This window comes from Siphateles boraxobius, unplaced genomic scaffold, assembly GCF_051911475.1.
Source record: "Siphateles boraxobius isolate OS27281-9 unplaced genomic scaffold, OSU_SipBor_1 66, whole genome shotgun sequence".
Lineage (NCBI taxonomy): Eukaryota > Metazoa > Chordata > Actinopteri > Cypriniformes > Leuciscidae > Siphateles > Siphateles boraxobius.
This window is the reverse complement of record NW_027509193.1, coordinates 6,588,928-6,605,235: the sequence shown is the minus strand read 5'-3', so window position 1 is coordinate 6,605,235 and position 16,308 is coordinate 6,588,928. Positions and strand designations below refer to the sequence as shown.

Here is a 16,308-nt window from a genome sequence, read left to right as displayed (position 1 = left end):
CAATCTTAAATGTTGTTGAGATTTTGCATTAATAAGCAATGAAAACAATATAAGTACAATAAGTACATTTTTTATTCTACATTGTAAACCCCTTTAAAACCCAGAAATGAAACAATTTCAAGCAAATCATGTTGATGCAAATCATGTTTTTAGTATTATAATGCAATATAAGTATTATAATGCAAAATAAGCTCCAGGACCAGCAGGTTTTCAGGTTAAATGCTTCTTTACACCTAAATGGAACTGTGGCGAGCAGGACGAGGCCGAGGGTGGCGTGATTGCTGATGAGCGCCACCTGCGGGACGCACCGGTCTCGTGTCTCTCACGGAGGAGCGACGACGGTGAAGGATGAGAGAGGACAGGCCTGGACTTGTGTTTGTTTTATTAGGCTATATGTGACAGCAGTCGTCCGTGAGGGGCTGCTGTCTTTTACTTTCGTTTTGTATTTGTTTATTTTATTATTAAATTGTGTGTTGAATGTTCGCCGGTTCCGGGCTCCTTCTTCCCCAGGAACTCTGTAGAACTATACGAATGTTAAGAATTACTTCGAATGCTGCTGTAATATGGTGAAACACTCAAGACACCTAGAATCTTTATTGAGGCTATAACATTTCTAAAAGATTGCACATTTGGCATTTTAACACAATTGCACAATATTTGGACTCCCCAAACTACACAAATGTACAAGATACAATACAAATTGACCCTTAGGCATTTAATACAGATAAAAAAAGAGGCGTACCAATTTAACTGGAAAGGCAAATGATTTACATGAACTCTTAAGTACACATGCAAAACCACAAAAAAACGCATTAATGTAGTGTCCACTTCTTCAAGAAGTGCATTTTTTAGAGTACTACTTACATTACCACTACCAGCGAAACCTTCAGGAAATAAGCAGGATCCCTAAGGTGGAAAAAACACCTGTTACTGAGAGCACAACAGGTTTGAAAGTCACATTTTAGAATATACTCCCTGTTAGTCCGCTTGTCCGTTTCACCTAGTTAACAAGGCATCAACCTTTGGCTGGCCATTGAGTTTAATGATTCGCTCTACGTCAACCACCATTTCATTAAGTCTTTCTATGTGTTCGTTGACATTCTCTTCCAACCACTCTTCTAATGTGTCTGGGTAGAAGATAGCATCCATAATTTGCTGGAAAGTTTTTAAAAAGGAATCCCATTCATCCATCAATCTGACAAGGAAGAAAAGCAAAATATTTAGGTTACTGTAAATAATTAATTGATGACCATCATCTGTGAACCGTTTCTGAGAACTTCAGTGTAAAGAACCATCTCAAAACAACAGTTGTCTCACTGTGACTGTGGGAAACCTGTATCTAAATAATAACCAACATGTTTTATGAAAAATATAAAAAGAAAAATATACTTGCTAATAACTGTTAAAAGATATGCAGAGCAAAAAAAAACCTTACTTTTTCAGTTCATCTTTGAAAAATCCAAGATTCCGAGGGTTTGCAAAGTTGTGTTTGCGATGATAAGAACTAAATGATCCCCTGAAATGGCTTCACAACACAACACAAGACCGACAAAACAACCAAGTGAAAGAGAATTAATACTGGCTTAGTGAATGTCATTTGAGCTCATATTTTTCAGATCACTCACTAGTTTTGCATGATCTTTTTGACTGAACTCTCAAGGTTGTCGTTGATCTTCTTCACCATTTCATAAACATCTGAGCCAGGAAAGGATACACCCTTACTGCAGAACATTCAAGAAAAGATCCGTTACAAATGTGTGTGTGTGTGTGTGTGTGTGTGTGTGTGTGTGTGTGTGTGTGTGTGTGTGTGTGTGTGTGTGTGTGTGTGTGTGTGTGTGTGTGTGTGTGTGTGTAAACATTTTCATACCACTCATTTTTGCTCAGCTGAATTTCACAGCCAAGAATGCGTTGTACTTCTCTCTGTGCCTTGGAATCAAATGAACCTAACGCACACAAAACACACGACAGCGTGATACCTTTGCAATACATAACATATGATTTTATTCCCATACTTAACCATTCCTGAAATAAAATTTGTTGGTCAGCATAATCCATATATACATCATATATCCATATACATGGATTTCATAAATACTCACCATATTTTAGTGTCTGAAGACAGACAGCAAGAGAAGGGATGGCCACCGGGAGAAGCTCACACAGCACAGTGTGATGTTCATACCTTAAAAACACATTTTCAGTTTTTCATTAACCAGAGTAATAGTCTACTGTTGTTGATACACAATGCTTATTCATTTACTACAGTGGTTCCTGAACTGGGACAGTTCTTGTTAACAGAGGGGGTACGTAAACAAAATGCTGTGTTTTGTTTTTCATTTAATTCTACACCACCTTAAAATTAAAACCGAGCATGCATTTCTGACAGGCAAAATGCCGTAAAAGGTCAAAAACATGAGATACAATCAAATTACCAAAACTGACTGCATCAACACAAGCAACATGCATATGATAGTTTGCGTGCAGTCTTCTGCTTTTAGCAAATTTACATAACTGCCGTTCTTGACAATGTACCTTTGTAAAAGTGAGGATTTAGGACTTACTAACCTGAAGAACAAATATAGACACAGACTGTGCACACAGATCTATCTAAGACTCAAACACTCTTCGGTACAAAAACATACCCTGTGTGAGTTCTTATTGTTTTTAAAGTTGATAATATATTATATGAGCAAGAATGCATGTTTTTCCAAATATCCACACGATTGCAAATGTGACATTGATTTTATACAACAGTATATGGTAATACAACAGTATTTATACAAACAAAATGGTAATAAAATAGAGGCATCTCAGAGCGGCGGTCTGTCCTGTTTAAGGCACAAAATACACCGGCCACTCGCTTATTCGTTGCCTTCTGTGATAAACACCGGCTGTACAGCTGTTTTCCTTATGGGTGTGTAGTGTTCGGGTGGCAAATTGCATTGCTTTAGACACAAAATTCGTGAGCTTCTGTCATGTTATACAGAAGTGTGGCAGGCTACTGTCCGGGCCCTGACAAATGGCGGTTCCCATCCCTTCTTGGACCAAATAACTCTGTCAAAGCATGCGGTCAAATGAGCACATTGAAACAGATCCTCAATCGGCATGTCGCTAATCATTTTCATATTCGCCCGGTAGAATGTCCTGGAAAATGCCAAATAGCACAAAAAGGCTGATCGCTCCTCGCCCCTCTGCATGACCAACTCATGGTCTGGTCAGTTCTGTGATTTGAATGTTTCCTCACTTGCACTGCAAGTTTGCCTTTGCAAGAAGATTATATCTACCTGCTTCATAACTTGACGAACGGCATTTTTGGATGGTGTTCAAATTGGTCATGTGTCACAAATTGTTCTTAACAGTTGTTAAAGCCCCTGAAAAGAGGTGTTTAACTAGGTGGTATACTGTAGCTGGTTCACTGTCTGTTGTCACAGGCGCAAACGCTGCAGCTTCTCTGGCTCTGCACAAATGATGGCCCTTGCAGGTTAAATATATGTGCATTGCTCTTGTACACATTCATGATGTAATAAGTGGCAATGGCGTCCAGCACCGTCTTATAGTGTGCCTCTATTTCACTCGCGTGAATGGCATTGGCGGGTGAATTCTCGCCCACGAGATTTAATAAGGCTTCAGTAGATTCGGAGGGGGCAACCCCATAGCGCAAGCTCTGACGCAATGTCTCGTTTCCTCCTCTCAAGGAACCCAGGTTACATTAGGTAACCAGAGTCGTTTTCAAAACACATCGGTGCTTCGTGAACAAATTTTTCACGAAAATTCATTTTGAATGAATCGTGGGAGACAATGATTCAATGACCCATTCATAAATATAGCCACTTGCTTAGTTAGTGAATGAATGACTCGATGACTCACTCATTAAGAGTAACTTGGGGTCACCTACTGGCTTCGCTTGGTATCACTTCGTTTTTACCATCATTGCATATTTCTCTATTGAAATTTGTTTTTTTGTTTAAAACATTTATTTTATAAAGGTAAAAAATGCACTGTAACATCAATTTAACGGGGCAAATATGGTCCCTTATTGGAAAAGTGGAAGAGAGGGGTTACGCAGAATAATGTTAATTGTCTCAGGGGGTACGCCACTGATTTACTAGATCGCAAACACTGTAATGCTTAAGGTTTGGGAGTTCCTAAAACTTTTCTGCCTTTTACAGTTTGCGTTATTGCACGTTTAATGGCACAAAATATTTGAAGAAACAATCGAGTAAAACTGCAAGCTTACCTCTGCCAGCCAGTCAGCGCAATGCCTTGGAATCTCACAGACTTGTACTGCGGCATGGATGTAATGACTTTCTGCCACTCCAGGTGGTTTTTTAAATGGTGATTGATTGGAGTCCATGTCTGGTCAATTCCAGAGGCTCCTTTAAAAGCACTAGCAAACCACACGCCACGAAATCCAGCCTCCTCATACTTAGAGATATAGTCTCCTACAAACAATAAGTAAATATTGTTTGAGAAAATGTTTGAGAAAAAATCGACAAATTTTAAAAGTTTGGGGTGGAAAGGTGAATTGTTTCATAGGTGAATTTTTAACGTTTTTATAAAAGACAACAAAGAGAATTTTTTCTTCTTCTGAATAATATGCATAGATTAATCATTCACAATAAGGAATATGTTTTAAGCAAATAAATTGGGGCAACATTTTCATGTTGACTTTGTCATTTATAAGAAACAGAAGACGGCCTCACTGATCTCCTTCACGTTCAAGTTTTGGGTGTACTTCCATATCATTGGCGATGCAAGATCTTGCAAACCCGATTCTAAAAATCAGAAACAAAAATATTACACTTGCTTTTCTGTGCTATTGCCAATGTTGTATTTTTGAAATCTTAGAGGTGCACAAAGTAACTTTACAATTGAAAAAGTAATTGTCCCACCACTTTATGCCCCTTTTTCATACTTTCAGTTACGGAATAAATAATTTCATAAGGTGACAAAAATTTTACATGATGCTTCATCCACACCAATAGGTGTCACTGTTATTCTATAATAAAAAAAATATATATATATATTTTTTTTTTATATGCAGATACATATACAGTACAGAAGACAGTACAGTACATAATATGCAAACACATTACAGTAAATTAACAATGTGAAACTGATGTCTTCTTTAACAGTAACAACAGCCCACAGTGTGTGCAATGTGGGTTTGGATATTCTGGTAATTCCCATAGAGTCTGGTTTGAAATAAAACTAATGCTATTGAAGCTGTGGCTTTTGAGCTCTCAATGATAATTTGGATCCATTGAATTTATCAAAATTGACACCTGCAATTTAAAGAAAAAATGAATTTAAAGGCTTGCATTAAACCTTTGATAGATGTGGAGCTAAGCTTCCTAAACATGTCATCCCACAAGATCAGCTTGATTCCTCGCTTCAGTTTGGTCATAAATTTCCCCACTGCGGTCACATGGTTGAGGAACAGCCTTCCATTGTCTCCATTGTTGGCCTCCAACCAGCGCTTTGAATCTTCGCTTTCGCCCAGGCCACGCACCTAAACGTATTATATCAAAAGTGGACAGCGCTGGGGGTTACGCACTACAAGTAACATGAGTAATGTAATCAGATTACTTTTTTCATGTAAATAGTAAAGCAATTCATTACTTTTAAATTTACAAGAAAATATCTGAGATACTTTTTCAAATAGGCTCAATTACACAAATATACTTTATGCATTTATTCTCACTTTATTAACCAATTTACGAAAAATACTATGGTAGTTATGCTAAGCAGCGAGTTTCGTCGCTGTACGAGAAACGCAGTCCAGAATGGCAGAACAGCTAAAAGGTTTGTTTGAGCTGCACCGTCTACTGGACAGATGTGGCTTATTCGTACAGATGAGCCTTATTCGTTTAACTTTTGGTGTGAAAGGGTCTTTACATTTGGCAAGAAAAAACATTTTTGTTATTGAAAAACTAGCAAGGCCAGCCAAGATGAGAAAAAGTAACGCAAACGTAATGCATTACTTTCAATAAAAAGTAACAAAGTTTTAGGGAGTAACAAGATAATGCATTACTTTTAAAAGTAACTTCCCGAACACTGACAGTGGATATAAATCATTCACTCAAAAATGAAAACAATCTCATCACGCCTTTCTGTTATTTTCTTTCTTTCATGAAACTACCATTTTTAACTTATCCGTAAAGAATAAAGATCCACCGACCTCATCAGCTCCAATGTGGAACCACCGTGCTTCCCGGTGCTTCTTCATAACTTGAGTTAACATGTCCTGAACAAGTTCCATGCTTTCTGGGGCCAGAGGGTTTAGGCTATTGGGAAACGTTTCCACTTCTCTCAATCGGAAATACTTCTTGTGTTTTAACACAAACTGAAATGTGAACAGAAAGACTGGTTAAGTGTAAGCAGGAGTGTTAGGCATGCTAACAAAGTCACAATGCATCTACAGCATTTGAATGAGTTTTGTCTCCAAACACAACCACCGTGAATGGTTGACCTTGATGCGTATGTAAATTTTTTTAAAGCGGCCTTTAGCGCTTTACTGAAGTATATGTAGTGAGCACATGTTTGAGATACATATAGTTTTATGATAATTAGCTTCCTCTCTACTTGCCTCCATGTGTCCGAACACCTGCACAAGAGGAATTAGTTCAAGCTTGTGCTGTTTGGCAAGTGACTTAATTTCCTCTATATCTTCCGGGCTTTACCGTAAACAATGAAGACAAACAAGTGGGGAAAATATGTGTTAATAGATATTAAGATAAAGCAATCAAGAGAAAGAGGCACAAATCATGAGAATATGATCACTGACTATATTATAACAACAGTTCACCCAAAATTTGTATGGAAAAGTGTTGCATACAGTAACAATTCTTCAGGATACAAACTTTTGCATTCCACAAAAAATAACAGCATACAGCTTTGGAATGACATGAGAGTGAGTAAACAATGGAATTTAAACGCTCATCAGAAGCAAAGAATCAGTCTCCCACCTGTACGCAAAGCTGGATTTGAGAATTGCGAGCTCCCCCTCATAGGGAAACATATCCTCATATTCAAGCAATATCCCATTAGCACCCAGAGATGACAGTAGAGGGAATATCTGTTAAAGGACACAAAGGGAAACTTGAAAAAGGACACTATTCATACATGCACGTTTGAAACTCAAACCAGTTTGCATTCACTGATTCCCACCTCTTTGAGGTATGTAACTTTGGGTGCTGCACCTTTCAGATCTAAGTGTACAAGCTTTAGTGGATCTGTCTGTGTATTGTCAGAAACGTCTGGCTCAAACTCCTCTTGGTTTAATTGGATCGTGTTTTTTTCCTCTGGCTGAACCACTGGGCCGTCTGTATGTTCTTTTTTGACAGGATCTTGCTGATTTTCATCCAAATTCAGCTGCGGGACACGCTGGTCAGCCCAGAACTTATTACCTTGTATGACTTGATGTGTCTTTCCACTTGTGCCTTTGCTTGAGCTATAAATAGAGGGAAAATAAACTGCAATTATGAGTTTGTTTGGGACAATGAAGGCTGGTTTGAAAGATGCACGTGTGTACATGGAGACCTTTGAGAACCTAAAGCCTCACCTTGGGCTAAAGATAAATTTCCCCATGGCAACAATCACCAACCCACCGATGATTAACCTCAATAGCTTTTGATTGTTCATGTTAGTGTCTCTGCAGGTTGATGGGATAAACCATTAAATTTAAGGCAGGCTTTAAACTCAGGTGACCTTTAAAATACAAAAATTGCATTGGAAATCACAACACATAATGGCAAGCTAAAATGATTTACCTGTTAGTGTTTATAATATCAATAGAAAAAAAAACTCCTATTCTAAATAAGTAATTTATTATTAAATATATGTATTTATAGTAATAATCATAATCACTTTAATAAAACACTTTGATACCACTTTACAAATGCAAATGGTCTGGTTTAAATAAAGAAAATGCATCAACAATCAAAGTAGATAAAAAAATACAGCATGCATTTTATTTATTTTCTCACAATTCTGACTTAAAGGAGACATTTTTTCCTTACATAGAGGCTTTATAAATGGATGCATCTTGCTATGACTCAATAAATATCGAAACGTCTACTTACTTTGTTAAAGATCATCAATTCTTTAGGGAAAACAAATCCTTTATGATGCAGAAAAGCAGACATACATTTACTTCCGTAAGTAGTTTCTTGTTCTGCAAGTCCATTTGTGCGATTGAAAAACCTTGACAAGTTCAACCCATAGGTCCCTGGTTCATCCTGTTTAACCACGTGTCGTTCTCACGGCAGCTTATTTGCATTGGCAATTCATGATGGTGGGTTAGCAACCTTGTCTATGCACTTGACCAAACGCGAACACCTGAACGCAAACTGCGTGAAAGTGAAAGTAAGTGCGCGCGTCACATCGACACTTTACGACGTGTGTTATTCTGATGATAGGCGACCGTAATATGTCTTATACATGCGCACATAATACCAGTTTCTACAGTACAACATAAATTATGCAGTATGTTACAAGCACAAGATACATGACTTACTGTTGTTAAAAAACAAAAACAAAATTTGACAGTTGACATTACATGAACGTAATATCGGAACACTGCTATGTTAGGCAACAACATGATATACTCCAGCTAAAGCATTATCTAAATATTCTTTTTAAAACAAACAAAATATCTACATATATATATATATATATATATATATATATATATATATATATATATATATATATATATATATATATATATATATATATATATATATAAATATATTTTGCCAGTTATATTTTATATAGGAAGTCCGAATTTGAGAGCACTAGTGAAATTTGTATTTTGTATTGTTTTAATGTAGCTAATACATGCTAATAAATTGCATAATCAGTATAACGATTTAAGTTAAATAGTGGAATCTCAATGCTTTTAGAAACACTGTAAGATGTTTGCCTTATACTTCGACACTGAATGAACACTAGTGTCACATGTGACGATACAGTTGACCTGTACTCATATCAGCTGGTTTCTTTTATGTCCCGCCCTTATACTCTTACTGTTTTCTCTAATTGGGCAGAGCCTCTATTAGGCGGTCTACGATTGGAGAGTTTAGACGTCATTCACAGAGCCCGACCAACCACAGCAGAGGCATACGAGTAGCAGTAAAAAACAATGGCGTCGCATTTCAGCGGAGTGCTTCAGCTCACGGATTTGGATGATTTTATCACCCCGTCTCAGGTTGAATTGTTGTTTCTGTCCATAACATTTAAAAAGCAGCCACATTTCTGTTAATTTAACGCATTTACATTTAATCAGCTGAATATGTTGGACAAAAAAAAAAACGGTCAGCTGATCGAAAGACAAATGGATGTAACATTGAATACAGATAACGATACCGTTTCTAAAAGTGACACGTGTTTCTGACCGGTCTTGTTTTTAGTTTTGTAAATACGGTAAATGCTATTTATCAAGATCATTTGCTTAGTTCGAGCTCCTAAGGATGGGCCCACATTATTTGCTGTCAAATACAGAAAGTGACTGTCTGAAATCATCTAAAAAATGATCTGCCAACTACTGTATATAAAATTAATGTACAGTGGTCCTAAAAAGTTTTTTACACTTCAGGCACACTTAAATGTCACTGTATTGGATAAAATGTGTATTAATATTACAAAATTTGCAAGAAAAACAGTGCAAACATAACAAAACAGATGACAAACACAAGTTTGTTGGATATTATATTATATTCAAACTGTATTTTGACAGTTTGTCATGCACTGAAATTTACTGCTAACATCATTTAATTAAAGATTATTGCTGAAAACAATTGGTTTGATATTTTGACTTATCATATATTTGTCATCTAAAGCAATAGCAGTCGTACATTCATAACTATGACCTAAGTGTCCAAATGTTTGGGGTCAGGAAGAGTTTTTAAATGTTTTTGAAAGGAGTCTCTTTTGCTCACCAAGGCTGCATTAAGTTGATCAAAAATACAGTAAAAACAATTATATTGTAAAATATATTATTAAAAATTAAAATAACTGTTTTTCATTTGAATATATTTTAAAATGTAATTTTTTCTCCCATGTTGTCATTATCGTTGTTGAAAACAGTTGTGGTTGCTTAATAATTTATGTGTAAACCATGATACTTTTTTTTTCTCCAGAATTCTTTGATGAATAGAAAGTTGAAAAGAAAAGCATTTATCTGAAACGGAAATCTTTTGTAACATTTTAAAAATATCTTTACTGACACGTTTGGTCAATTTTATGCACCCTTGCTGATAAAAAGTAAATTAATTCCTTAAAACTCTTATTGACCCCAAACATTTAAACTGTAATATATACCAGAATATAATTTCACTGCTGTTAATTTGCCCAATTGATCAGGAATGTGTAAAGCCTGTAAAGGTGGAAAAGAAACAGGGCAGATCTGTGGCTAAAATCCAGATAGAAGATGATGGCAGTTATTTTCAGGTCCATCAGGTCAGTACAAATTATGTGCATTTTATTTTGGGCCAGTTTTATGGTGTTGTGTCTTGTTTCATTTGATAGCAAAAAGCAACGTATGTTTTTGATTTGTCACCTTAGATATGTTGAATTTTCTTATTTCCCAGGATGGTCAAAAGGAAAAGTTGGAGAAAGCCAAGATTACGCTGAACGACTGTCTCGCTTGCAGTGGCTGCATCACGTCTGCGGAAAGTGTCCTTATCACCCAACAGAGTCATGAGGAACTGTACCGTGTGCTACGTCATAATAAAGTGTGCAGTACTTTACACTCATTTAACTTTTTGCTCCAAATGAATAGTTCACCTAAAAACATGTTTGTGTGTCTGAGCAGCAGGTTAGCAGTAGCGAGCAGAAGGTGGTGGTGGTGTCTGTATCGCCTCAGTCAAGAGCCTCTCTAGCTGCACACTATGGTCTCAAAAGCAGCGAGGTGGCCCACAGACTCACCAGATTCCTGAAAAATTTGGGTGAGTTGGAAGCTGCAATTCATCTGATCAGTCAAAGACATCCTCCTATGGAACGGCTTATTTCCGCCACGAAATTAAAAATACATTTAAAAAAGGTAATGGCGACTTTTTTCTTACAATTATTTTTTTTTCCGGAGAATTGTATAAACTCAGGATGGCGAGACAAAATTCGCAAAGAACTTTTTAATTTTTTAGTCCGTGGCAGGAAAAAAAAGAATTGCAAGTTTAGAATTTCTAAGGAAAAGGGCCGAATTGTGAGATGTAATCTCAGAATTGGGAGGGAAAAAGCAGGAATTATGAGATGTAAACCCAGAATTACGAGGGAAAATGTCAAAATTACGAGATGTAAACTCGGAATTATAAGAAAAATGTCAGAATTATGATATGTTGTCTCAGATTTACCAGAACATTTTTCAGAATTGCGAAATGTAATCTAAGAATTACAAGGAATAAAGTCAAAAATTGTGTGATGTAAACTCAGAATTAGGAGTTTATAGCTTACAATTGTGAGCTATTGTGAGAAGAAAATTCCAAATTGTGAAAAAGAATTGTGACAAATTGCTAAATGGGTTTCCATATGCTCCTCTGTGTATTGAGATCATGGAAGAGTGCCATACTGCTCTTTCAGGTGTCCATCATGTGTTTGAGACCGGCTTCAGTCGCTCTTTCAGCCTGTTAGAAAGCCAGAAGGAGTTTCTGGAGCGATTCAATCGGAAGGAAGTGGACAAGAAGGCCCTACCGATGCTGGCGTCTGCCTGTCCAGGTAGTCTTTTCTCAATCTGTATTTGTATTTTCTGAAATATTCATGGTAGCGTGCTTTATTATGGGTCCAAAATGGATTTATTCTCTGTATTTCATCCAGGGTGGATTTGCTATGCTGAGAAGACTCATGGTGAATTCATCCTCCCGTACATCAGCACAACGCGCTCGCCCCAGCAGATCATGGGTTCTCTAGTCAAGGGCTATTTTGCATCTCAGGAGGTACTAAACCATGAATTTCTGTTCAGAGAGGGAGGAACTGCCCACAATGCTTTGTGCCAAATACAAAGTTCCCCATTTTAAACCTTTATTGTTTCATTGTAGTTTAACTAAATTGTAAAAAAAAAAAAAATCTTATGTAAAGTGAATATAAACTTTGCTTTGGTCTGCACATGGAAAGCCTTGTGTTTTGCAGCTTTCACAAGAGTCCGTACCACAGAAAAGGCTAATCTATGGAACGCACACACCTATTGAACGCATACCTTTATTTACATTGGGTATTAACATAAGTAAACATAGTGAATAAAATGACAGGCAGCCTTTAAATATTTCTCAGTTAAGTTAACAGTGAGTCATATATGTCTCGTCTATTTTAGTTTACATGACAAATCAAGGTCAAAATGCATTTTATTCTCCATCATTTGCTTTGACAGGGTATTTCACCACAGAACATCTACCATGTGACTGTGATGCCCTGCTATGATAAGAAACTAGAGGCTTCCAGACCAGACTTTTACCTTAGCGAGTACGAGACCAGAGAGGTGGACTGTGTTATCACTTCAGGTGAGTGAATCTAACAACATTAAAAGATGAACAGGTGTACAACAACAAAGCTCAGTCACTCATCTTGAATGCGTTTGGTTCACAGGAGAAGTTCTGAAGATGTTTGAGGAGGAGAACGTGTCCTTGAGAGATGTGGAGTCGGCCCCTTTAGACACAATGTGAGTTCATGTTTGCCAAACCAATAGTATTAATACATAATGGATATTGTGTCATACATGAACGTGTGTTTTTAGGTTCAGTAACGTCTGTGGGGAGGAGCTGCTGCGTCACGCAGGAAGCGGATCTGGAGGATACCTTCATCACATCTACAAACATGCCGCAAAACAGCTGTTTGGGGTTGAAGTAGATGAACTCACATACAAGACAGTGAAGTACGTCTGAACAAAGATCCCAGAACTGGGTTATATGTACACTACCGTTCAAAAGGTTGGGGGTTGGTCTTTTTTTGTTTTTGTTAAAGAAATTAATACTTTTATTAATCAAGGATGCATTAAATTTGATCAAAAGTGTTACAAAAGATTTCAAATTAAAATAAATGTTGTCCTTTTAAACTCAAAATCTCTTTAAAAATGTATCAGTTTCCACAAAAGTATTAAGCAGCAAAAAATGATATTTTTTTTTAAACATTGAACATTAAGAAATGTTTCTTGATCAAGTCAGCATATTAGAATGAATTCTGAAGGGTCATGTGACACTGAATACTGGAGTAATGATGCTGATGATTCAGATTTGATCAAAGGAATACATTTCATTTTAAAATATATTAAAATAGAAAACGGTTCTTTCAAATTGTAATAATATTTCACATTATTACTGTTTTAACTGTATTTGTTTGAACAAATACAGCAGAAGAGACTTCTTTTAAAAAACGTTAAAAAATGTTACCAACCCAAACTTTTGAATGGTAGTGTATACACTTTATTGATATTTTAATAAATAACTACCTAAATAATGAATATTCGTTTTAAGGTTGAGATAGTTTGGAATTTATAAATGTTAGACAAATTTACCTTTAATTTTCAGGTCTGGAAAAGTATAATATAATAATAATAATATATAATAATAATAGTCTTAGATTATGGTAATATCATGGAATTTTCTATAGCCAGTAGTTACACCCAGTTCTTTTAAAAGTTCTCTTTTGACTAGAAATGACTAGAAAGAAATCACCCTGTAATTTCTAATTTACTACTTACCAATTTAATCTAATATCTGTATAAAATGATTTTTAAAAATAACTATTTAAAACAATTTTATTACTGGAAATTGTAGTTATCATTTAATACCATGGTATTATTTGAAGTGCACTGGAGCACAGTGTAAATACCTTGGTATATGAATATGATAATAATATGATAATCCTTCAGTTCCATGGTATGTATCAAAGCTCTTTAGTATTAACAAGATACCCTGATACCTTTACCATGGTACTACCACAGTACTGTTTTGTTAAGGAATAATATGCTTGTCACATTGGATTTATTTAAAAAAACTGTTATTAACAAGTGTTTGTTCTTCAAATAAATATTCCAAAAGTTGTGTACCGTGGTAGTGCCTCAGTACTTTTTCATAAGGTACATTTTATGTCAGCTCCTCAACTCTTTTTGTTCAAACAGAAACAAGGACTTCCAGGAAGTCACTCTGGAGAAGGATGGTCAAGTTCTGCTGCGTTTTGCTGCCGTCTACGGCTTCAGGAACATTCAGAACCTGGTGCAGAAGCTGAAAAGAGGGAAGTCACCGTACCACTTTGTAGAAGTGATGGCATGTCCTTCAGGTAGGAAATTACACCAAAAGTCCTGTTCTCTTGAATAATATCTGTTCTAAACTTGCATGACCTATTAGGGCCCTATCATACACCAGGCGGGAGTAGTGACCCAAGTGTTTTTTGCTCGTTTCAGCCTGAAGCAGTTATCTTCACGTCCTGCTCCACAATGTTTAAATAGCAAATGCTTTTGTGCGCTCATGGGCGTGCAGGTCTGAAAACGAGGTGTGTTCAGGCGCATTGTTGGTGTGTTGCTATTTTGAGGCAACTGGAATAGACTGCGGCACTGCGCCATTGACCAAACCAACTGAAACCTGGTCTAAAGTCAATGGTGCAATATTTATTTTGTTAAAGAGCGCGTTAGTAATGTGATCCTATAGGCGGGTCCACAACGTGCGTACACTCTGCTTATTACACACAGGGACGCGCAACAGCACACAATCATGCCAAATATAAAAATGAAAGGATTACAATATAAAAGATTATTATTGCGTACATAAAGATATGGTAGAATCCGGCTTGTCCCGTAGATGGTCTGCTTACACGCTTTAACCTCGCGCACGAGCAGATTTCCTCTCTGTCTTTCTGCTTGCAAATTCCGCCATGTAAAATAGCAATCCGCCATGGCACGAGCGCAACTGGCTTTTAAAAGGAATGGGAGATGAGACTGAATTTTTTATTTTTTTTGCACATTATACCCAAAACACACCTATTACTCATTAAGAGAATAGGGACAAACCCTTAAAGGGTAACTAAACAATAAAAAAACTTTTGCCCCTTTAATTCTACAATATATGGTGTAAAAACATCTGAGTGCTGCCCTCTTCAGGTTGAACGGTGGCTACTGCAGTTGAATTTTCCTATTGGAAGTTGTGACGTCAGAGGGTACCAAATCACAACACCCTTGCCTACAGAGAGATGCATCTCAGGTGCACGCCGTCCATCCCACTTTTCCAACATTTTTCAAATATTGCCAGTGGGTGGAGTCAGGCCCTGACCAGGGGTTTAGTTACCCTTTAAGACCATGCCCCAAATGTGCCGACCGTTTTCCCCGTCGTTAAACTACTAGAAATCGGACACGCCTAAATGCACTTGCGTCGTGCGCTTTAGACCATGCGCTTGGATCGTTAAAATAGGCTCCTTACTGTTAGTCAGTGTTGTTTAGTAACGTTTTAAAATAAGGTCTGATTCACAAAAGCATTTAACTGAACTCTACAGGATGTCTTAACGGCGGCGGTCAGCTCAAACCTTCACCAGATCAATCCAACAAAGAGTTGCTGCAGCAGGTGGAGGAGGTTTACCACAGTGAACGCACCGCAGTGCCGGAGGAGGACTCGCGAGTGGCTGAACTCTATCGGCGCTGGCTGGAGAGTGTGGGAGACGAGAAAGCCCGACAGGTACTGCACACGCAGTACCACGCCATAGAAAAAAACAACAGTGGCCTCAGTATAAAGTGGTGAGGAGCTGCCCAGACACTGATCAACCAACTACATTGTTAGCGTGTTTTCTTTCTGTTTGCATTAAGGTAATATTTAACCTACATTAGCCACTACACCAGCTATACATGTCATTACAGTTGAATAGACAGACGAAGTAATATTTCCTGCAAATATGCGTCTAATTAGATATCTGCTGATGAACGTTGCGTTCAGATTACATATCAAACCGGCCTTTATGTACTTTACACTTGTCCATGAATGTTGCCTTGTTTTATTTTCTCTCATTTATTCATGAGTTTGTTTTTTGAAAGTGTTGAATGCTTCTGTAAATTCATCACTGTACTGTGTTAGTATGCACTGAAAACAGTACTTTTTATCTTTTTTTTGAGAATACATTTTGATTCATGATGACAATAAAATGATAACGTTGACATGTTTATAATCATTCCATGAATGTTATTATATTTATTGAGGAAATAAACTATAAATATATTTTACTCAATACATTTTTTGTGTGCATTTGTGAATTTTTTTTTTAAATCAGGCATTTTAAATTATCCTTTTTTTCCAAAAAAGCAACAACAAAAAAACATTTGTATTAAAATTGGTCCTGCAC

At 36.9% G+C, this 16,308-nt stretch overlaps 2 protein-coding genes across 3 annotated transcripts; one reads left to right on the top strand and one right to left on the bottom strand.

Annotated features, from left to right (window-relative positions):
* Positions 1 to 562: 562 nt before the first annotated feature.
* Positions 563 to 8,433, bottom strand: LOC143721460 (hexosaminidase D). Of its 2 annotated transcripts, none has more exons than XM_077211854.1 (14): positions 8,085 to 8,433; positions 7,565 to 7,710; positions 7,171 to 7,453; positions 6,969 to 7,078; positions 6,590 to 6,677; positions 6,182 to 6,346; positions 5,329 to 5,512; positions 4,704 to 4,775; positions 4,238 to 4,442; positions 2,100 to 2,182; positions 1,868 to 1,943; positions 1,626 to 1,721; positions 1,436 to 1,525; positions 563 to 1,195 (listed from the first exon to the last, which is right to left on the bottom strand). In XM_077211854.1, the coding sequence occupies exons 2-14, from the start codon at positions 7,642 to 7,644 to the stop codon at positions 997 to 999; spliced, it is 1,731 nt and encodes a 576-aa protein (XP_077067969.1). In that variant the 5' UTR covers positions 7,645 to 7,710; positions 8,085 to 8,433; the 3' UTR covers positions 563 to 996. The 2 variants fall into 2 exon arrangements, with proteins under 2 accessions (XP_077067969.1, XP_077067970.1); XM_077211855.1 differs by having other exon boundaries at positions 7,565 to 7,654; positions 8,085 to 8,384.
* Positions 8,434 to 9,075: 642 nt separating this feature from the next.
* Positions 9,076 to 16,196, top strand: narfl (nuclear prelamin A recognition factor-like). Its single transcript, XM_077211848.1, has 11 exons — positions 9,076 to 9,211; positions 10,366 to 10,461; positions 10,593 to 10,736; positions 10,817 to 10,949; positions 11,578 to 11,712; positions 11,812 to 11,930; positions 12,362 to 12,491; positions 12,577 to 12,649; positions 12,725 to 12,862; positions 14,108 to 14,265; positions 15,472 to 16,196. The coding sequence occupies exons 1-11, from the start codon at positions 9,146 to 9,148 to the stop codon at positions 15,711 to 15,713; spliced, it is 1,434 nt and encodes a 477-aa protein (XP_077067963.1). The 5' UTR covers positions 9,076 to 9,145; the 3' UTR covers positions 15,714 to 16,196.
* The last annotated feature ends 112 nt before the right edge of the window (positions 16,197 to 16,308 follow it).

What these genes read in the sequence shown, in the direction of transcription:
- LOC143721460 (XM_077211854.1), bottom strand. Translation starts at nt 7,644, where the DNA reads ATGAACAATCAAAAGCTATTGAGGTTAATCATCGGTGGGTTGGTGATT. An exon ending in AAATTTATCTTTAGCCCAAG is followed by an intron (nt 7,454 to 7,564) that starts GTGAGGCTTTAG and finishes CTCTATTTATAG; the next exon opens with CTCAAGCAAAGGCACAAGTG. An exon ending in TTCAAAGATGAACTGAAAAA is followed by an intron (nt 1,196 to 1,435) that starts GTAAGGTTTTTT and finishes CTTCCTTGTCAG; the next exon opens with ATTGATGGATGAATGGGATT.
- narfl (XM_077211848.1), top strand. Translation starts at nt 9,146, where the DNA reads ATGGCGTCGCATTTCAGCGGAGTGCTTCAGCTCACGGATTTGGATGAT. An exon ending in ATTTTATCACCCCGTCTCAG is followed by an intron (nt 9,212 to 10,365) that starts GTTGAATTGTTG and finishes CCAATTGATCAG; the next exon opens with GAATGTGTAAAGCCTGTAAA. An exon ending in GCTATTTTGCATCTCAGGAG is followed by an intron (nt 11,931 to 12,361) that starts GTACTAAACCAT and finishes TTGCTTTGACAG; the next exon opens with GGTATTTCACCACAGAACAT.